Source organism: Meleagris gallopavo, chromosome 5 (assembly GCF_905368555.1).
Source record: "Meleagris gallopavo chromosome 5, MGAL_WU_HG_1.1, whole genome shotgun sequence".
Lineage (NCBI taxonomy): Eukaryota > Metazoa > Chordata > Aves > Galliformes > Phasianidae > Meleagris > Meleagris gallopavo.
In genome coordinates, this window is record NC_139408.1 from 29138284 (window position 1) to 29162224 (window position 23941).

At 34.7% G+C, this 23941-nt stretch overlaps 1 protein-coding gene across 1 annotated transcript in view; it reads left to right on the forward strand.

The window, feature by feature from the left end:
• Positions 1 to 23941, forward strand: part of FSIP1 (fibrous sheath interacting protein 1) — a 73874-nt gene that overhangs the window by 18884 nt on the left and 31049 nt on the right. Inside the window, 1 exon segment of the mRNA XM_085225041.1 lies at positions 4850 to 4987. Coding sequence (XP_085081167.1) covers positions 4850 to 4987 — 138 coding nt within the window.

Here is a 23941-nt window from a genome sequence, read left to right on the forward strand (position 1 = left end):
ATAGTATCAGAATTAACAACCAAAACAAGGCAGTTAGTTTCTTAAATTACCCATACTTGGTAAAAAGCACTTATCTTTCAACTTTGTTTTGCAGAAGTTTTTTTATATACTGTAGAACTGGGAAACAAAATTGTTTGTCTTTTTGCTGTTGTTGTTCAGACTACAATGTGTGAGTCATTTTAATGAAAGTTACCAAAGAACAGAACTATTTATAGATGGATTTATAAGTTTGAGAAGTTAAACAAAAGAAACATAAGTTGAAGTTGATAGGTACTATAGCTATTTAAAACTGGATTTAGAAGGATGCAAATTGCATAAATCCAAAACAGCAGTCTGCAGTTGTCTAATTCCATAAGTGTCATGACATTATGCCTTTCCAGCTGACACCAAAATTCCCTAGACACTTGCATTGCTGCTTCTCTGCATCTTCATAGCTATTGCTGGAGAGAATTGGGTGCCTGGTGGGTGCCATAGTTTCATTGCCAATGTCACGTTAGAAAAGTCAATGCTGAGTTCTTCATGATGCCTAATTTAATAGGTGCAGCCTGATTGTATCTTGCGCTGTGACATGACTGTGCTTGTATATATCTACATATAATTTCAGCTGCTAACATTTTTGAAGGTAAGTGGAGGAGAAAATAGCTATGTCAGCTTTCAGAAACTTGGCTGCTTAGTGTGAAAGCTTTGTACTGGATCTTTTAGTTCTACATTCTTGATTGTGGTTATTTGTACCTTGATACCATCACTTCAGTACATATGTGGAACAGTAACGGCCAGTTCAGTTCTGGGTTTGCTTATGTGAATTCATTCTAAACCTCTTTTGTTTTCAAGTCCCTTTAACAGTTGCTTTTTCAAAAAGCAGGGAGTAACATGTCTCAGTAGCTGACAAATTAGCAACTAACTTGAATCTGGAGAGCTTCCTTTCAAAAGGCATACTTTTTTACGTGTTCTAAACTCATTAGTGCTCATGGTCTTCGTGAAACAGCTGTGATTATCATGATTGATATCCTCTAATATTGTTATAAACTAGAAGTTTTCATGCTTTTTTTTTTTTTTTTTTTTAACAACTTCAAATCTTAAAGCATCAGTTCTGATATCTGAAAGAAGGTGGGCCATAGAGAAAAATGAGAGTTCTTTGTAGTGAATGTCTTTTGGAGGCTGATGCAAGTATGATATTCATGATACCCATTATCATGCTAACTCTTCTCTTGAACATGGCGTTTTTGGCTTATTTTGCAGCTGTCTAGATGTCATCTAGATAGTTAAATTGTCTTTTGTATATGTTATCTTAAAGATAAAGTGCATTTTTGTTTAGTTCTCTATCTTTTTTTTTTTTTTTTTTAACCTTCAGCAGGGCCTATACAAGAGTGCCTTTTTCATCTCTGATTTGATATCTTTTTGTACTTCAGTACTGCTGGCAACTTTTTCTGAATGCGTCTAGAGTTGTTACAGGAAATAAGTCTCATTTGGAAAAGAAGAAACTGGTATCAGTGGCATCACTCTTCCATAAGTCTGTGCTGAAATTCCTTCTGATTTCCATGAGGTGGAATTTTCATCTGCTGTGGTGAAGTAGAATATAATGTACTAGTGATGGGGAATATTGGGAAAAAAAATATTAATGTGTAACCATCTGCTTATGTTTTTGTTTAGAATTTTAGAAGTAATTGAAATGAAATTAACTTAAGCATTGCATATCATAAAGAAGCACATTCTTTTCTTCCAAGAATTTCATTAGATATAACTTTCAAAGAGCAAGCACTTAATCACCATTGGCTCAGTGGGAGAGAAACTTCCTGCTGCTTATAGATGCATTGGTAGGATATAGGAAATATTCTCCAACTCTGAAATCTTTAACAACTGGATTTAATTATTGTACAGTACCATAGCTGAGCTGTTAGAGAGACGCATACAGATTCATCTTTTTGTGCAATCAAAACAGCTGGATTCAGAATGCTTTTTCATGACTAACGTTTTCTTTTACATGGAGATGTTTCTCATCAGAACTTAATTTCTCTCTGAAACATTTCTTTGTTTTGGTGCCAACTTAATTAAAAATTAAAAAAATGCTTTTGTCTTACTCAGTGTTTTTTGGAAGAACAAATTAAATTAAACATAATTCTAGAAGAGACAGGAAAATGGTAGGATGAAAGAATATGACGTGTAAAATTGAGTATGAGAAATACAGTTACCAACTTGAACAACTGGAAAACTACCTGAAAATAGAACGAAATGGAGGCTATGATTAAAGATCTGCTCATTTTTACCTCATGAAGTTAATTACTTCCATGTTTTTGCAGTCTTGATGAGTTCTTTCATACCTGATTGGCTTCCTTTTGTCAGAAAAATATTCTGTTTTTCAATTACCACACCAAACTATAGTCAACAGTTCAAATAATTAGTCAAAAGAATGAAAGATTCTGAATTCACACTGATATTTTCATTAATGACCTGCTTCATAGCATGCATTCCATGCCTCATCCTCATCAAAACAGATGACTTTTACAGCTCTCTCTTCTTCAAGGCATATTTAGAAGCAGGTAAACATGTCAATCTGTTTTATGACTCAAAAAGATTCCATGGTACCAGTAGATTTCATTAGGTGTCAGAGAGAGTAAATACTGACAGTTGTTTACCATCTTATCTAATGCAAGAACTGGAAGAATCAAATGAAACCAGAAAGTGGCAGATTCAAACAACTGAAATGTTTTTCTGACAACTATGACTCTGCCAGAAGCCATTGTAGATGCAAAAGCATACATTGTTCAAAACACAAGTGAACACGTTTTTAGAACAGAGATCTTTCAAAGACTGCTCTGTGTTGAAGTACAGTCTTTGTCATGGAAGTAGGTCTATGAACTACAGTTGTTTCAGTCTGGGCTAGAACATTTAGAAACAGCAAATCTATAGTGATAATTTCTTTTCCAGTGTGTATGTATCCCTTGTAGGGTCTTGCTGGAGATAGGCTAGTGTTGGAAACAGCCTTTCTTATACTTTTTGTTCGTTATGAGTTTCTGAAGACTTCATCAAGATCACTGTAAAAATAGTTTGTTATTAACAAAGGATTACTTTTCAATGATGAATATGCTGTAACAACTGCATTTTCAGAACGGAATTCAGTGAAAATGTTCTCAAATCTCTCTTCTCAAAAATTTGGAATAATTTTTACTTAATTTTACACTCTCAATTTGTGTCATCCCCATCTTTCCTTCCCATTTCCTTCCCTGAAACTGCAGGGAAAAGTATATTTTATTAGTGTTGTATTTTCTTCAAATGCATTCTATAAATATTTTTTTACTCTGACCTTTAAAGAAATTTCAGAAAAATAGTGCAAGGCTTTCCAGCTTTATGTTTTCCTCTAGTTATTAGCTTCCATCCTCCTCTTTGTCCCCAATGGTTTGAAGAATTATTTCACTCGTATTAAAATCCCTGGAAGAATAAAGTCATACAAAAGCAATCTATCTTACTAGAGGGAAACTGAGTGTTTGTTTCGGGCCCCTTTGCTGACTTTGTGTTTATATTGCGGTTATAAAGACCCTATTCTTGTTTCATGTGTTAATTAACACAACTTTAAATAAGTCCTCTGTTTTATGTTCTGTCATGTAGTTTTCTTGCAATTGGGCATCAAGTTTAATTAATAATCTCTTTCTTTAAAGAAGCCAAACTTTATAAACACTCACTCATTATTAACAGATTTTGGCTTTAGGTGGTCCACATTAAACTTGAGCTCAGTTTAGAGGAATTCTAGTCACTATCAGGTACTGCTGCTTGTATCTATGTCTCTTACAGGAAAAATCTGGGATTGTGGTACAGCCAGCTGTCACTGATTTGAATATTAAATAAAGATTGCATTGTGTTAATTTTATTTTCAGGCACAGTAGTTTAAGTCTGAGAGCTCATGTTTTTTTTTAATGTTCAGAAGAAATGCTTTCAGATACTTAAAATTTTTTTGTATGTTGCAGTTGAGAAATTACAAAGTTCATTTTCCTTTCCAATTAGACATGCTATCGGAATTGTTTTCCTTGTATGTGTTTATTAAACTGCTTCTGGAAAAAGGAAAAAAAAAGAATGAAAAGTATGTTTTTTGTAAATGATTGCTCATGTTCCTTTGGATTGAATTGACTAACAGCTTTTTTTATTATTATTATTATTCAACTTACTTGGATTCTTATATAGGATCCTTGATTTGCAACAGAAAGCCCAGCTTTTTTTCCAACTGCAATGTAACTTTGCCATTTGTTTTTGGCAAATAGTTGTCATTCTTAATAATCTGAATTTCGTTCTGTTCTTGCATGTAATAGTACTACACTGAACTTTTGATGTATTCAGCTTTGTTATTAATTGCAAAATCTGATCCAAAACTACTGTGGGATATGAGAATGTGTAACCCAAGAGTATAATGACAGTAGTACATCTAACTTGCACTCGAACTGAGAGTATTTTTTTAATTTAGCATGATGTGCAGGAAACAAGGCCTATTTCAATTTTGATTCTTTCATTCTCTTCTGAGAGTTGTCAGCAACGGCCTAATTCTGATCCCTGTATCATTATCAGGGGGTGAGCTTTTGAACCTCTACTTCTCAATGCATTTTTATATTTCTCATAGAATTTAAGCATCAAGGAAATTCCTCTTTGAATGTGATGAAGGCTTTTTACTGGATTAAGCCCAGCCTAACATTTAGCTATTGGATTTGAAAATATGCGCAATAAAAATTATGCATTTGCCAAACTTGAAACTTATACATTATTCTATAGATTTCCATGTCTTGCTGATGTAAATCAAATGAACATTTTTCAGGCTTTGAAGCAAAAAAAAAAAAAAAAATTAATTTCTGCCTATTCTTTTTATCAGGAGTCTCTGGTTTATGCAAACAGAAACCTAGAAGTAGTTCCAGGTGAAAAGGTTCTACGAGACAATAAAGAATATCGTGATCAACAAAACCGTCTGAAAGAAATAGATCATCAGCTGAAATCTTTAGAGAGAAATTTTGTAAGTCTCTTTTTTTTTTTTTTTTTTTTTTTTTCCCAGCTTGAAAACTTTGGAATTGATCATACCTTACACCTTAACAACAAAATCCAATTTTGAAACCTTTTGTAAATTCCTGAAAGAGTTCCTGGGGAAATACACATGCAAAAAGTCAAACTTGGCTAATATGGGAGTTGTTTTTCACTTGTAATGCCTATTTCTGTTTAATAGTGCCTTTCAAAGTGAAAAAAAAATTATTCTGCCCTCTTGTCTGGAGGAGGAGATACCATTTATAAACAAACATGTACAAATACATCTTTAAAGCATTTTTTTTTTTTAGGGGTTGTATAATTCAGTATTTGTTAGAGGACCCGGTCTGGTGAAAATATTGTGTGATTTAGTTCTACTAAATTCATTTAGTATACTTTTGTATTCAATTTTCATTTGATACATGAATTTCTTAGAAGCAGGAGTCATTAAAATATGAGCATGCAAGGAGAATGGTGGTTAAAATATAATCATTACTGTTTTAGAACAAATACATCACATCTCATCTTTGTTACTACTTTGAGTAAAAGTGAATGTGGAACATACAACTTAAAATATATGAAGGTCCTATTATTAACCTCTTAGTCTGAAATTCTGTTTATTCCTAAGTCATAGAGTCAAAATTGGCAAGTCCAAACTTGCAGAACTACGTGCCTCATTCAAATAGTATATTACAATTCTTTTCAATGAGTATAATTTATAACATTACTCAAGTTACAATAAGGAAGTATAACTAAAAAATCTAGTCACGGGGAAACCTCAAGGACTTGATTTTTTATTTATTTATTTTTTTTAAGTCCTCTTTGACATATACTTTATAAGTGTGCTGTTTGATCTGTGCTGTTTAATCTTAAAGAGCTATGAAGCAATTGGTAGAGAAGATAACTAGGGAGGAAATATATAAATTATTCAAAGCTAGATGAAATCCTAAGGTGGAACGTCTTTCATTTGGTCTGAAAACCAGTGTTAGCATTTGTTTATGTGCTGGATCCTTTATAGATCTTTTTATGAGCAGAGAATGAAAGTCTTCAGATCATGGTTTTTTTCATTATTTTAATATATATACCTTTGTGCAAAACTTTGAAGGCTTGTCTTACATGAGATCTTTAATGGAAAGCTCAAAAAAACTTTATTATTGAACTGCCACTAATGACCAAAAATTGGGCACACATGCATTGTTTTTCAGTTGTGAACATCTTTACTTAGTGTTATGTTTCTGCTTTGAGATAGGAGGGCTTTTCTTTCCCCTCTCCATAGCAGGCGCTATGTGGGGAAGACAAACTAGTTCAGCAGTGTGTGAGAAACCAAAGCGATATGAAAGCTAGCATGGATAGAATCATAGAATGGCTTGGGTTGGAAGGGATCCCAAAGATCATCAAGTTGCAACCCCTCTGCTGTAGGTAGGGCCACCAACTTTTAGATCTGGTAGTAGACCAGATTGCCCAGGGCCCCATCCAACCTGACCTTGAACACCTCCAGGGATGGAGCATCTCTGGTCTGTGCCAGCACCTCACCAGTCTCTCTGTAAAGAACTTCCCCCTAACATTCAATCTAAACCTTCCTTCCTTGTGCTTAAAATCATTCCCCCTTTTCCTATCGCTGTCTACCCTCATAAAAACTTGATTCACCTCCTGTTTATAATCCCCTTTTAAATACTGGAAGTCCGCAATGAAGTCTCCTCTCAGCCTTCTCTTCTCCTGTCTGAGCAAACTCAGCTCCCCTAGCCTATCTTCATAATAACCTGAAAAAGCTGGATTTTTACTAGATACCCTGAATATTTTGCTACATTAGCAAGAGGTATCAGTACCTATAATTAAGATGAAACAGCTATGCACATGGAAAAGTTGGTGGCTGGGGTCAGTGAACATGGATTTACCAAAAGTAATGCTTGATCAAACTGACTGCTTTCTGTGATGCAGTGACTAGATTTACTTGATAAACTGGAGGGTAGAAGTGCCAATAGCCTGGACTGCAGGCTGGAGAGAGGACTGACAGGATCCTTAAGAAATTCATCAAGGGCAAAGGTAGAGAGGAATAACTCGACAACAGTATAAGCTGGAGCCTGACTGGCCAGGGAGCAGTCTGATGAAAGGGACCTGGCATTGACTACCTGTGAGCAAACAGCATGCCTTGTGGGTATGAAGAGTAACAGACTGTTTGACCGTGTCATCATGAGCATAGTCAAAAGATTAAGGGGACAATTACACTCGTTTACTCATTACTCTTTAGACTTTGTTTGGAGTATTGCATCCAGGACAGGGCTGTAGTATCTTTACTGATTTACTTGATGGGAGAACAAGAGAACATTGTTCATAAATTGAAATGAGGAGTTTCCAATTGAATTTAAAGAAAAATAAAACTACCTCTGAGGGAATTGAGAATGGGAAGCAGGTTGTCTGGGGATGCTGTGACATACCATCCTTAAAAAATATTGCAGACTTGACTGGGCAAAATAGTAAACTGTTGAGTATTTCAGTGATCTCAGAGCTGACCTTGCTTTGAGCAAGAGGTTGGACTAGAGATGTCCTTATGTTCTCCTTAACCTGATGATTTTTTGATTCTACAAGAGAAAGGATCAAGATTTTGTACACATTTCACAGGTGGTAATTTTTTATGATCACTGCATTGAAAGGAAAAAAGGTAGTTTTTTAATGGCTGTATATTGTGTAAATAAATTTCTTCTTTGCAGACCAAAATCCATATAGTCCACCTTTGGCTTCAGTAGTGGGCTTACCTTCTACAGTAGTCAGAGTTAGGATAAATATTATTTCTGTTGTCTTTTATTACCCCCTTAAAGGAATCTCCAGTGCAGATCAAAAGCTTTAGGGTTCAGATAACGGCATGACTGCAGTGGTATAATCTCATTTACTGATAGTGCTATGGCTACAGTTGCAAGAACTTTTGCTGTTGTTTATATGCACAGTGTTAGTGCTGGCTGTACTGGAACTGCACACCTGATATGATTAGACATCTAGCAGGTGTAACGCTGACATGGATACAACCATCCTGATCTTTGCATTGAAGAAAAATAAAGCAGCCAATTAACACACATCCTTACTGGCATCAGTTTCTTTTACATACTTGCAGCGTATGGGAATAAGATATCGAACAAAGGGGCAGTCAGTGATCAGTTTAGAGATCATTCATTTGCATGTATGCCACAACAGTCAATATATATAGCTCTTTTCTGCTCAAAATACTGAAACAATAGTAGAACTTCTTTTAATGTTCTTTTTATCTGCTCTACTGTGTTACAGTTAGCTAAAAAATGTGAAGCAAATAACTAGAAGAATTATGTAGAAATTCAGTATACTGAGTAGGTTAATGGGTAGGCAGATAAAATAAGTCTGTGTGTTGTCATCTTTTCCTGGTCATTGACCTTTATATCACTTTTTATCACCACTGACCTTGTCTATGAGGCAAACACAATCTGAGGAAGTGCGTCTGGGAACTGTGCTGGTCTGCAGCAGGCCTGGGAAATGCAGTGAACTGCTGACTCATTCAGATGTTTTGAATATAAATGGGTCTGTTCCAAGACTTGATCAGGTTATAATAGTATATTTTGTTATCAGTCTACTTTCAAAATTTTCAACATAGTGAACATTCTTCCTTGGCTAGGCTGTGTATTTAGAAATCTAAATCAATTGACTGTAATATCAGAAGGTGCTACTTTTTTTGGTTTGTGCACTTAATACTATGTAGCCTTATATACAGATATTGCTAAGGATAATTGGATGAAATAGAATGGTATCTCCTGATGCAAGATGCTGGCATATTTCCAAAATAGTTATTTCAGGAGATAACATTTGCAATTCAATAGGTGGCACTCTTCACTATATGTCAGTGGAGGAATGTCTAGGCATGGTTCTAGGGAATGCTGTACTGGCGAAAATGTCATTTCTATGTTCTGAAATACAGATTGTGGGAAATATCTCATTTTTGACAAGTTAATTTTATATCTTAGCTAATTAAATTGTCTGTTTAAAATTCATGCATTTAAAATTCTGTGCTATTTTCTAAACCACTGTAATTTGCTGTGTAAAACTGGAAATAAATGCTTGAGACCGGAGGAGGCAATTTGTCAGAAGTTCAAAATGTTAATTCTGGATGTAGGGTTGTACTGGGCTTTATTTTTATTGGATTTTAAAATACAGGTTTTTACAGATTTGCTGAGGGATGAGTTTTAATGATTTATTTTTAAAAAAAAGTCTCTCTGGTAATTCATTTTTGTTTGTGTTCTGTTTGGATGGATAGATTGAACAGCAGAATTTAATTGAATGTATTAGGGAGTAACTTGCAGTAGGTAACTTTGCAAAATGTTGAGAGTCTTGGGGGTAGAATGCTGCATTACTTCCACTGCTGTAGTATGAAGGAATTATTCAAGTGGGTCTGTACAACTGCAGATTTACTCTGCCCTTTCCTTCATAGAGGAAGAATATATTCATAATATTTCTCGAGCAGGCTATTTAGTAGATGCTGACTTCTGAAATAATGTTTATGGATCCCTCTACTACACCTTTATCTTGTATGTACTGTTCAATGGTTTCAGTAAAGACAGAGTCCACAAAGCAAGACTGGAAGATAAGACTGAAATAATTACAAAGATAAGACTACAGTCATTACAAAAAACAGCAACGCTATAGAAAATCTACTGAAGTATATGCTTGAAGTAAAGAAACTTTGGGCTTTGCAATCAGAGTTTCTCCTTTACTTTGTAAAAATTGTCCCCAGTGGATTAATATACCAAAGAATGTATTGTCTGCACTTTTGAAATGCATTGTGAAATTTCGGTCTAACTGAAATGTGTCTGTACTGTGGTTTCTGGGCCCTTGTTGAGTTTCTTTTTAGGCTTTAGTTTGACCTTAGTTCACTTGTTCTTCATTTGAAACCATGGCTGACTCTCTCCACATTCTTTCATCTTTCAGTTTCCTGGAAACCATTGAGCTTATCTTTGTTTGGTGAATTGCATTGTTAACTGCTGCTTCAAAAAATGTTCAGCTGCCAAATGCGTGTTGCTGAGCATTAATGAAAAGAATTTTATATAGAAAGAATAATAAATGTAGTTATTTTTCAACTGGGGCTTCTGCTAGTTGGCCATGTGTGATAATCTAGTAGCATGTTTGGTGAGGTGCTGAATTTCTTCGTAGCAGATAGATTTAAATGTGTGTCCAAGCAAGCTGTTAAGATAATTTCACCTTTGCTGAGTATAGGATGTTAATTTTAATGTCTTGTTTTTGGCTCATTCCTTGATGCCAAAAACAAACAGCACACATTGTTCTGATGTCTTTGTTAAATATATAAATTTAAATACCCTTCAAATACATTACATGTACACATCTTATAAATGCATTATAAATATATATATAATATTATATTATATATTTTATTATATAAATATATACACATACACACCTGTGTACATATTAACATTAGTTAACTGAGAAACTGGTATTTTAAAAAGAAAAAATTTGCTTATTTCCAGTGAATCCTTTTAAGCCACAAATTAAATTTGGTTAGATCAGTCTTAAATGTAGTATCATCAGATGCCTGTGTATGCCTAGAATTTTTTTTCCACGAGTTTAGACAAATTGGTGGCCAAATTCTGTATGTGATTGTTAATTATTCCTACCTTTTCTCATAACATGTAATAATAAAATTATACATAATCGGAAGTTTCCTGAGTAACTGAACTTTGCAGGAAGGTGAGGGATTGTAATAGGTGATGTGGAATGAAAATGCAAAGACAGTAAATATAATTAATTGTCAGTGGCTTCAAGAAATATTGCCTGCAGGATCTTAATCCAGAAGGAATGATTCTTAACTTGTGATGCAGAATAATGCGTATTTGCGAGGAAGGAAATCACAGGATAAAATTCATTAATATTTGTTGCTGGAAAATATCTTAAAAAACATTTTGTGGTGTAATGTGCATCAGGATAGTGACAGATCTTGGTTATTTATATAATTTTATGCAAGCTTTTCTTCTGCAGCTGGCTAAATTCAGTGTACCTAATCCTATCTTCGTAGTAGACAAATACCAGATGAAATCAATTATTTGTTTCTGGCTTCTACTGTTCTTCCTCTTTCCCACTCAATGGGAAGAAGTGGGCATGATAAAATCCTTCCATCTATTTGCAGAGCTATTTGTCAATTCTGCAATCCTGTAATATGGTGTTCTGTCACAGTATTTTTCCAGTAGTTCATTGCCAAAACTTTTGAACACAAGACCATAGCTATACATATTACTTTTTCTGAGGAGGACTACTCTGTATATTGTGAGCCTTTCTAGGCTCTTCCTGTGGTGCTGTGCAGTCACATATGAAGAGCAAACCCCACAGTATCATGTAATAGGCTAGTTTCTTAATAAATTTACGTTTGTCCCTAAAAGTAGAACTTTTTCCAAAGTCATTCTAGTAATGCATGTTTTGTTTCACCAAATAAAAGGAAGAAGGACCACTTTTCTGAAGTTTGAGATGTATCATTTTTTTTTTATTATTCCTTTGGAAAATATCTAACAAGTGCTTAAGTTGCTTCCCAAGTTGTCATCAAGTTTCAAACTGAACTCATTCATTCAAATTTTACAGGATTTCATTCTCAGTAAGTGATTCTAAGAGATTTTTTCAGTATGATAAATAGCATTGTTTTCATCTGGGAGAAAATATTAGCATGAAAACTAAATGTTCCTTATGTAACAATTACTGCACACATGAAGAGAGTAGTAAGTTAAATAGTGCAGTAATAAAATGTAAATATTCCACTCATTATTAAAATTTCCTCTTTATTGAGTGTTTTTCCACAATACTATTGGCAAGAATGAAGCAGCTGCTGGAAGTGTTAATTACAGATGATTTGAAAACAAATTACATTAACTTAATAAAATTCAACAGATGTTGTCTATAAAATAGCTATTTAATACCAAATTATAGTAAAATATTAATCAGTTAAAATTTTACTCATGCTCCTATTTTATGTGGATAATTACTAAATGCTAGTGCCAGTTAAATTACATCCAAGCAAAAGTAAGTGATGTTGTGAACTTGCATCAAAGGCACTCAGAAATTTTTGTTATGCTTTGATATTGTATATGAGAAATCACTGGTGGCATTTGATACTCTCAGGGAGACCTGTGTAAATATAATAAGTTTTAAAATAATGGTCAGATTCTCTATTAATTTGATGTGCTGATCTTCTTCATCTCAGAATGTATTTTCCAATTGTACTGAGGAAGATTCTACTAATGGTTTGCATCAGAAGGCGTAGGAGAAAAATGAGAAGCAACTCCTTTCCCATGCTTCTCTCAGCAGCTTTTGAACAAAGGAAGTCTTTTGTTTTGCTCTCAAGCCTCTATATTTGTGACCATTCTCTTTTCCGATATCTTCCATATAATTTGATTTTATTCTGTAGAGTTGACTGTAGAGTTTTTTTCTTGTCTTTTTCTACTATTTTTTCTTTCTTGTCTTTTTCTTTTTTGGTCTACTTCTGACATAACTAGTGATAGGACTACAGGGAATAGCCTCAAGTTGTGCCAGGGAAGATTCAGCTTGGATGGTAGGCGAAACTTCTCCAAAATAGTAGTTAGATGCTGGAATGGACTGGCCAGGGAAGTGGTGGTGTCACTGTCCCTGGGAATGTTCAAGAAATGTTAGGTATTGTACTGAGGGGCATGGTTTAGTCTGGAAATATTGATGGTAGGTGGATGGTTGGACTGGATGATCTTGGAGGTCTTTTCCAACCTTGGTGATTCTATGATTCTGTACCCGTTTTTGTATGGATACAGATTTGTTTGGGATTTTTACTCCTTTCTCTTCCTGTGTTCATATATCACTTTGCACAGTAGTTCAGTGTAACGACTGTGGCTTCTGGCTGTGGTGGTATTAAAGCAATGCTTAATAATTTCTCTGGTATGTATGGGTATTTGCAGCATAAGGTTTTTCAATCTTTTAAGTGTGTCCTTTTGAGGAAAGAAGGTGTTTCCCTGTTATTACACATGTTTATTGGGAAATCCAGAGATTGTTCATTACTTGCTGCCAGTTAGTATCGTTAAATTCGATAGGAAAGAAACCTTGTTTCTATTGGCCTGCTTCACCCTCTGCAATAAGAAAGAATAGTCTTTCTTCAACAATTTTGTTTCACCTTTATCTGTAGATTTCTCCTGCACTCAAGAGGATGACCCAACTCTTATATCATACAAGTTCAAAGGGAGGAAGGACATAATCTCCTTTAGTGAAATTAAGATACTCATCCGGGAACACAAAATTCAGGGTCCAGTGTGAGTTAGAAGGATGATAGTAGGAACCTGCCCTTAGAGAAAGCTATGCTGGTTATCCCACTGTAGTCCAGTGGTGGGCGAAATGGTTCTCTGGAAGAAAAGGTAGCATTATGAACACTGCCTTATGTATACTTTCTTTATATATATTTTGAAATACTTTCATCCAAAGTGTATAACCAGTGTAGGGTCTAGTAACTGTTTTGGAGATAGCAGTCTTATCTTTGATCAAGATACCAAAAAACATGAGTTTTATTTTACTTAGCTTTGAGGCTGTTGTGAAGAGAAGTTTTTGTTCAGTCTTGCTTATACCCTTGCCATTGAAGTCTCTGCTCATAAAGAGGGGAAGTAGATTGAGTTTAGAACTCACTTTTTTGGCATGTAGTTCAGTAATTATGAAAGGCAAGTGTAATTGTCATTAGGCAAACTGGTTGCATTTACCTAAAAGGTACAGCATGCCTACTTTGTGACAAATGCTGGTCTTTCACACAATTCTCCTTAATTTTTAACAGTGGGGTTGTAAGTTCTTATCTGACTCATTTCCACTGTCTAATTTAGTTTTTGCTTTTATTTCTCCTCCTCCCAGTATTTGTCAATTTCAGGACTATTCTGCTTACAATTATTATAAAATGTACATTGGTACATAGTATTGTGTGATAGTGATAACTATTTTTCTTCTCCTGGACTGCATATTTATGGATGTATGCTTGCTTAATGGTGTCTTACCTTAGTTTCACCTATTCATATAGTAACTAGAAACAGCCAATTGCACTAAGTTGTATTGGAAGACTGAAGATAGTAACCTGAACTTTATAAGAAATGTTTTCCTCTACTTCCTTATATGATACACTATTATTTTTCTAATCTGTCAACTACATTTGGGAGTGAAGAGGTTTATATTAATTTCTTCCACATATGAAGTTGGAAGTTACACACTTTTAAATTATTCTTTCAGGAATGCTTGCACTATATCTTCACAGGCTTTACAGACTGTTTTTGTTTGTTTTTGTATACCCTTTGTGACCACTCATTTGTTAGAGCACCTCCAAATTCTTTGTGCAGTTTTCTTCTTTTTCTGACATTTCAGGGAGCTCCTCATCCCTTTCTGGTGGGATCTGGTTGTTGATATCAATGGCATGTAGTCTTTCCTGAGTGTGCTGTGATAGTCTTTGATTAGAGCTGAAAGGCTGTAGACGTTTGTCTGAGTGAATTCATTTTCTATAAGGCCCTGTTACAAAGTTATGTAATACTCTGTAGTAGAAATATGCATGTGCATTGAATATTAAAGAGATTGTTTTTTTGTGTTTGCTTTTTCCCCTAAAATGAGTATTTAATTCGTAGTGTTTCCAAAAACATCACAGAAAGGTATTACTTAGTTCCTGGAAAAAAGATGAAAGCTGGTTAACATGTACAAACATGATCAGTCATTTGTACCTGTATGATGCCCTTGGTTTGAACATTACAGAAGTTCAGTAAGAAAGGGCAGGAATCACCTGCTTTGTGAGGACCAGTCTACAGGATTTCACTCTTTTTGTTGAAGCCATATATATATATTACTGTCTAAATTTCATACAATCATCTTATTGAAGAAGAATTTTCCAGTGCAGTTCTTTTTAATAGTGTACTTTCTATCAAACAAACACAAATAAAAATTCCAAAGATTCTTACACTAGTGTAAGATCATTTGTATGTAAATATTGCATGTTTTTGATATTGTCATATGTTTAACAGGTCTACCTGTGCAATTGAGAAGGTAAAGTTGTTTGTTGTTAGAACTGTCATTCTCATACAGTATCTTATACTAATTTGTCACTGAAAATAATTGATTGGGAAAATCAAATCTAATTTCAGTTCTGACTAGTGTCATTATTACTAGAATTTGGGGATGTTAATACTATTTAATACTATTTAAGGACAAAGTTAAAAAGCAGTACTGGGGAAATTATCACAGAGCGATAGCAATAAGCAACTGAAAAGTTTTAAAATAGTAAAGAAACAACAAAAAAAAGTGATTTTCTTGGTATTATATGCAAAGGAAGGCTTTTGCGTAAGAGTTATTTGAAGTACAGGGCCATGATGATTTCTGGTTACTTTCTCAGAATGATATATCTTTTATTAATATGAATCATAGAATTGTTTGAATTGGAAGGGATCCTGAAAGATCATCTAATCCAGCTCCTCTGCAGCGAACAGAAACATCTACAGCTAGATCAGGTTGCTCAAAGCCCCATCCTGCCTGATCTTGAAAGACAGGGCATCCACTATGTCTCTAGGCAACCTGTTCCAGCGTCTCAACACCCTTACTGTAAAACAACTAAACTTCATCCTTCTATCCAATCTAAGGCTCCCCTCTTTTGCTTTGAAACTATTTCCCTTTGTCCTGTCACTACAGACCCTGCTGAAGAATCTGTTACTTTCTCTCTTATAGCCCCCTCTAGATATTGAAAGGCTGCTCTCAGATCTCCCTGGAGCCTTCTCTTCTCCAGACTGAACAGCTGCAGCTCACTCAGCCTGACCTCGCAGGTGAGATGTTCCATCCCACTGGATCATTTTTATGGCCCTCTGGATGCACTCTAACAGGTCCATGTCTCTTCTGTACTGAGGAGTCCACATCTGTACGTAATACTCCAGGTTTGGCCTCACAAGCACAGAGCAGAGGGACAGAATCAACTCCTTCCACTTGCTGGCCACACTTTTGATGCAGCCCAGGACATAGTTGGTTTTCTGGGCTGTGAGGGCACATTGATGGCTTATGTTCAGCTTGCCACCTACCAGTATCCCCACGTCCTTTTCAGCAGGGCTGTGCTCAATCCTTTCATCTCCTAGATTGTGCTCCTAGTAGAGGTTGCCATGACCCAGATGCAAAACCTTGCACTTAGATTTGTTGAATCTCATGAGGTTCACCTGGTCGCGAGTCTGTCTAGATCTGTCTGGATGACATCCCATTTTTCAGGTGTGTTGACTGCATCCCCCAGTTTGGTGTCATCTGCAAACTTACTGAGGGTCCACTGATCCCACCATTGCCGTCATTAATGAAGATATTCAAGAGCATTGGTCACAGTGGTGATCCCTGAGGGATACCAGTCATCAATGATCTCCATCAGGACATCGAGCCATTGACCACCACTGTCTGGGTTTTATCTCATAACCAGTTCCTCATCCATTGAACAGACCACCCATCAAATCCGTATCTTTCTAATTTAGAGAGGAGGATGTTATGGGAAAATGTGTCAAAGGCCTTACTGAATCCCAGATAGATTACATCAGTGGTTCTTCCCTTGTCCACTGATGCAGTTACACCATCATAAAAAGCTACAAGGTTTGTCAGGCATAACCTGCCCCTTAGGTGAAAGCCATGCTGGTTATCCCATATCATCTCCCTCTCTTCCTTGTGCCTTAGCACTAGTTTTTAGGATGATCTGCTCCATGATCTTCCCTGGCACAGAAGTGAGGTTGACAGGTCAGTAGTTCCCCGATTCATCCTTTGTACTCTTCTTAAAAATGGACTGATGTTGCCTTTTTTCCAGCCATCAGGGATTTCACCTAATTGCTGTGACTTTTCAGATATCATTGAGAGAAGAAACCTTTAAAAAATGAACTTATATAATAATAATAAACTTGAAATGAGTGAATTCTTTACCGTATGACTTACTGTCAAGTTTCTGAAATTTAACAGTGTTGGTTGTTTTTGTAGGGATATATCTGTCAAATAAATTTTAAGAAGAGGAGGGGGAGGGATTTATGCCATGTAAATATATCTTTTGGTGTAAGTTCTGTTGCACGACTAGCCTATATATATTATATACAAAATATTTGTATATATTTACGTACATACTTCTATACACTGCATATGCTATGTATACACAAAAGTAATACAAAGAAAAGTTTATATAAATATATGTATGTATAAAATTTAAATTCCCAATGTTAATTATGTATTTTATGCTCATAAAAATTAACAAAAGGCTAAATTATAAATTGCATTTATTTTTATTTTTATTACACATTATAAGAATTTCAATTATTTTTAAGCAAGGATTCCTTGATAAAAGAATGTTATTGGTAAGAAGAATCATGTCTGTATCTCTCGTTTTATTGCCAGACGTTCACAACAACATTTAGCTACAGAGATGTGAGTGAGCAAATCTTTAATTAACCTTCATGATTACGCATCATGCTCTCTTCATTAAATAGATCTAACATGGAGAAGAGCCAGTTGTTTCTAATAATTTTCTGGTGCTTTTGTAGTTTGTATACTTCAGTATTCTGAAGGTCAGATAGAACCACCAGACCATAAAATCCAGCCAGCGAGAAATCTGGAGCAAAGAGAGCTCAAGGATTTATTAAGTGATGTGAAACTCTATTGTTTCGTGCATGTATTACATAATTGCTGTAAATGCAAGGCTGTTAAAATTCCCTGCTAGTAATAACAGGAATACCATTTTACAGCTTCAAGAGGAGATAAAAGAACTTTCTTAGTCAGCACTTCAACAATATCACAGCACATGTCAGTTTTATTATTGTGGGGCCTTCAGTTTTGGCAGATGCTCTCCATTCTGGCTGTGGTGTGGTAATTACCATAAAAATTAAGCGGTGAAATAAGCGGAGTGCAGCCTTATCCCTGCTGCCTGTAACCAGGTTGCAAGTAGTGCAGTGTGAAACAGGCATAATTCGGGCTGATTATATTTAGGAGGCCACATTTTGAAATGGTGGGCCTTTATTCAAGTCATATTTAAAAGTAAATTGAAGCTGGTTAGTTGCTGTGCAAACAGAAGGATCATTCTTTCTCCACAAGGTACTCTCCATAATAACATTCCAGGAATTAGTTTAATCCATCCAGGTTTGATTCATAGACACTAATTATATTTCAGCATACATTCTAATGCTTCAAATTATATGTGTTCTTAATTAATGATTTGTAAGTAGTCCTTAAATTGGAAGCTTTGCACTTTTCTTTTGTGTCACAACAGGCTTTACTTTGAGATTTAATGGGATTAAACTACTTTGGAAAATCTAGCTATGATAGTGAGCTGAAATGTGTGATGGAATTATTTTTGTTTCTTCTTGTTCTTAATTCAGTTTGATTCTGATCACTGTGAAGCCTTAAATTTTTACATCAAGAGTCCAAATGCAAATTACTCAGATAATGTTGACCAAGTAGACATTTTCTTCCATGTGTTAAGTAACTGCATAGCAGAAAGTTAGCAAAAAAAATAAAGATGAACACCTGATACTTTTCAAAATCAGAAAAATAATGTTGCAAAGTAGAAGCTCCTGAAGGGAAATAGTGCATTACATAATTGTGTTGTGTTTTTGTTTGGTTGGTTGGTTTTCCTCATATTGAATTGCAGAGTCAGAGTATTTTAGAGAACTGTGTATGACATTTGTGATACAGTGGACATGAAGAAACATGACTGGAGTCTCCCAGTGAAATGCTGACAAAGCTGGTGACAATAATGATCTTTCAATACATTATTCTTTAAATCTGATGTCATGGAAAGAACTAGACCAGTTCATGCCATCAGTGTTAAGATGCAGCTAATTATCTAATGCTTCAGTATGGTATTTTGTGTCTAGATAAAGGGTGAACCTACAAAACTGTTTGCTGCTTCATGGAAAACTGTTCTGATTTTTTTTAATAAGGAAGACAGTAAAATAAGAGATTTTAATTTTATGCTTATCTTTTCACCTCCAAAGAGAAATTATTTGAAGCTACTACATTTATATACCTTCAGCATATGCAAATTTGCAAATTAAATTTCTTATCTTCTCTATTTTCAAGGTGCTTTTCAAATGAAACTTTGTTTTGGTGGTTTTCTTTAACTAGTGGAGTGGGACTTCCTTTAATGTTGTTCACATGGAACTAGGAAGTTAAACAGTGAAACAGAATTGAAATCGTAGCATTTATAACGTTTAAATATCGGAATTATATTTAAGTACAGTAGGAGTAAACGCCAACATCAGAACCAATTTCAGCTCAGCTAATTTTACCATTCTTACTGTAACTCCTCTTTGATGTCAGGTATTCCTTTCTCAGCCAGTTGTTTGTTCTCCTTCTTACTCCCTCTTTCTTATGCTACCAGTTGCTGAACTGTTGTTTTTTTTTTTTTTTAATCAGTAAGTTTAGATAGTGTCATGCAGATCTTCAATGTCTTTTAGAAACAAAGGTGCTACATAACAATAAACTACTATTTTAATAGCTTGAATTTGAATTGTTAAATATTAGGGCAATCTTTGTGAGCATATTGATATAGTTAAACAATGAGAACAAACATCTCCAGTCTACCAGACAGATAGTAGATGATAGATGACTTGTTCTGTTTTGGAGAATCCTGTCTTTTTTAACTTTCTGAGGAGAAAATTAGATAAACTGTTTAAATAGTTCTTTTCTGTATGTCTGTCTGCTTTATACAGTAAGTCTTACTATGTAATTGTTTGGGGCTGTTTTGGATTTCCATTTTCTTAAGAGATTAAATCACTTAGAACATATCATAATCTCACTTAATCTTTAAGGAATTTATAGAGGATATGAGTGGTCATATAGCTCTGCCTGATCAGAGTCATTTCAAAATTTAATGCTGAAATTACTGCTTAGTTTTGATACCTAGACCTTTCAGTAAATGCTTAAACAGCTGTTTTTGGAATGTCTGTGTGTTGTTAATAATGAATGAAAACAGTTACTCAGTGTTGAGAGTATGGAAAGACCTCCATTAGTGATTAGAAATATGTCACTGTTAAAATCTGATACATTGTGGAACCTGCTTCACAAGTAAATACATACAATAAAACAAATCCAAACCATCAATTTTATTATACTACTTATTACTTGGATTTTAGCCAGATATAAAATGATTAGGCTAAATCTTACTTGCTCTTTCACATTTGACCTCTCTGTAATCCCATAGAGTAATTAAAAAAAACAAACCAAACCAAAACAAAAACAAAAACAAAAACCAAAAAACCATGAGAAGCAACATTTTGTGGGGAAAAATTTGCCTGAGTATTGGCAAACTTTAAAAAAAAAAAAAAAAACAACAAAAAACTGCATTCCACCTCTATCCTTTTCTGTTAAATATTATTAATGCATTACTTTCTACTCATCATTCTTTTACAAAAAATACTTGTAAATACAATACTTACTGTCCTTGATGCTGTGGCACCAAGTATTTGTTGAGTACCCAAGATGCTGCGAAAACCAATTACATTAACTCCAGAGACTGGATTATATGGAAAGTTATCTTGACACCTTGTTTTTCTTTCTCTGATGTATCTAAGCTTTTGCTTTCTATATATTATCATCAGTTGTGTTTCTCTTTGTGCCTTAGCGTGTGTGAGTGGTGTAATGAAACTGAGCAGGGCAGTGCATCTCTCCGTGCCTCCTAGTAGATGTGGAAGTCTAATGCATGTGTTTCAATGCTGTTCCTCTGATGCTTAGTCAGTTTTGAACATGGAACAATATTGGTCACTTTTTAAAATTCTGTTGGGTGTGCAAATAGCTGAAAACAAATTTCCAAATAAGGACAACAAATCTTCACGTGCAATTTTAATCTTTATTTATGTTTTCCTCTCATTTTATTTCTAGAACACAGCATGAAGTAAATGATTTCCAATTCAACTTATTCTTAATACTACCATTTCAATTTTTCTTCCAAACTGATGCGCCTAGTAGTAACTTCTTTGAAACATCTCCTAAATTACGTGCAAACTGACTAACAATGTAAACTTTAAGTTTAGATTAAGTAGTGTTAAACTATTTGGATATGATATACCAGAATCTCATGCAGAAAAGCAGTTTATTCATGTTTTCATGAAAATAAAGTTGCGTTATTCATGTTTATACATCCGTAAGATTTGCTATGTCATTTTTTACTAAAAACAAACAAAAAAAACCTGCTGCCATAAAAAAAGCCTACATTCCTTTTCTGAGTGTAATCAAATGTGACAAAAGGACACTAACTATACAAAGTAAAGATGGAATGACTTGGAGCTCTGTAATACAATAAAACTGCCAATGGCTTTAAGAAGAGTTTTAAAAGTGGGAAGAAGCAGGTAAGAAACAATATACTATAGGAACAGTAATATGCAAATTTCAAGACTTCTATCTATTCCTGTGGCTTTTATGGTAAAGGAAGCTGAATTTTGAATATAGCAATTTGAACAAGGTAGGTCCAGCTGAACTGGCTAAACATTGTCTGTAGGGCAGTGTTTAATGTGCAGTCTAATAAATCATTAGGCAAGCCTGTGAAATGAATGCCCCCTGCAAATGAGTTTGCTTCATCTGCACAACAGCCTGTTGTCAGCAACAGCTGAAAACTATCAGAAGTTTCTTCTTCAGAAAAAAAAAAAAAAATCTTGTTAACTTGTTCCTATGAGACAAAAGAAAACATTTTAAAATCACACTTAACATGAATATGGAGTGAAATAGAAGGTAAGTTCTTGGAATTATTCTAGCATAGCCATCTAGTGTAGAATGAGTTAAAGTAGTTAATATGCTTATTTCACCTTGGTGAGCTAGCATTACATTGGCACAAAAAATGCAGTCTGCAAATAATTAAACAATAATTAAAATAAAAAGAAACTAGATTTCTTTCACTGCTGAAATCATACTTTTGAAAGCTGATGCTCTCTCAACATTTTAAGTTTCTATCAGAAGCCCAGACTTATTTGAACTTCCAGTTCCTTCACATGACACCTGTGTATAGAGAGCAAAGTTGCTTATGCATATTAGTCTACTCTGAGCATTAGTGAGGTGCTAGGTAAGTTTGGAGAGGGAGAATCCTTAAATAAGATCATTTGTAAGCATCTGTATTCATATTTTTTTTTTCTATTGCTAACTAGAACAATGATTGTAGAAAACCTTGATGTTACTTAAACAAGTACACAGTGTAAGTGAACAGAATTCATGTAGCCTATTGTCGCTATAGGCTGCATGTATCCTCAGGTGCTGTCCATGAGTACGTGTTTGTGCTGGGGCATCAGTTTTCCTGAAAGGTATATGAAAATTCATGCAGTTTCATTCTTTCTCTATTCGAGGGAGCTGCAAAAGTTTCAGTCAGTTTTAAGCTAAAGCCAATCACAATCTATGCTCATTACTACAGTTAATAATGTAAAATATTCTGTTAGACTGAGATTACCAACTTTGTGAAGAACTAGGAAGTAGAGTGCTGTCCTTTCATTTTGAACAGCATACCATTCTGCATTTTAAATACAGGATGAGCATTATTGCTTGGATAAAATAACAACTCTTCATTCTCAGGCCCATCTAGTTTTGAGGAATGTCATTTATGTGGTAATTTCCTTTACCATTTATTGCCGTCTAAATCTTGAATGAATCAAATATTACCTGTGGCATAGAATTCAAAATAATATCATCCTGAATATCTCTTTGGGGGAAGGCACAAGGGGAAGACTGATATTCTCCTGCTGCTTCTACTTTTTAAGAACTTTCTAAATTACTCACTCAGAATTACTGCTTCTTTTGAAAAGAGTTTTATTTAGACAATCATAGAATGACTTGGTTTGGAAGGTTCCTTGAAGATCATATAGTTCCAGCCATCCTGCCATGGGCAGTGTTGCTACCTATTGCATCAGGCTCCTCAGGACCCCATCCAACCCAGCCTCAAATGCCTCCAGGGATAAGGCATCCACAGCTTCTTTAGGCAGCCTCTACCTGTGCCTCACTGCCTTCATAATGAAGAATTTCTTTGTAATCTTAATCTACCCTCTTTCAGTTTAAAGCATTACCCCTTGTCCTGTCACTACACAACTATGCATACTAATCTTTAAATCAGTTAAACTAGTTAATTGTTTAATGAGCTCTAATATTCATGGGTTTTGGAGCAGTTTATAGTAAGTGTTCAAACTAGGAAATCTAGGCCTTTATTATTTGTTATTTTGTTATTGTTGTTATTAATAAAGAGTTGAATATCTGTTTGACTGAAAAGATTCCAGATCAAATTAAATTTATTGAAAGTGTTTATAAATCTTCTTGATATATATTTTGTATTTGAGCAGAGTAGCCTTCTCAATGAACTCTGGAATAGAAAACTAGCAACAATGGAAACAGTGGCCTTGGGTCTTGTACTTCTCTAATCTGCTAACTTACATGCTGTTTAAATCATTTATGTAATCATTACAAATATTTTTGTTCAATATAGAAAATAGCATATACATGGTTTTGAGATAGATTGCACCAAGGCATTTGATTTTATTTTTTTTTTAAACTAGGTATGCATCACAAAACAATTGAATCTGTTACTATGCTGAAGATATAAGTACTTTTTTTTCATTCTAGTTATCTTAAATTTTCTTTCTTTCTAATATTTATTAGGGCCATTCATATATAGAAAAAAATAGGAAATCTCCTAGGCACACTTTCTGAGGAAAAGGTAATGATGCATGAAAGTCATGAAAGTGTGTCTCTTATATTACTGTTTATAACAGCAGAAGTAGGATGATAGTGTGGCTAAGAGTTTCTCAGTTGTCAACAGTTAATCTCTGGCTTTTGGCATCCTATGTTTTATTGACATATATCTTCATAGCAAGCCTTGGGTAGAAAGGGAAATGTTGCAGGAAAAAATGGGGTTTTGTTGCACTAACAAGTAAACTAAACAGTCAGGTGATTGTTAGGGATTCCTATTTGATTTCAAAGAGTAATACATCAG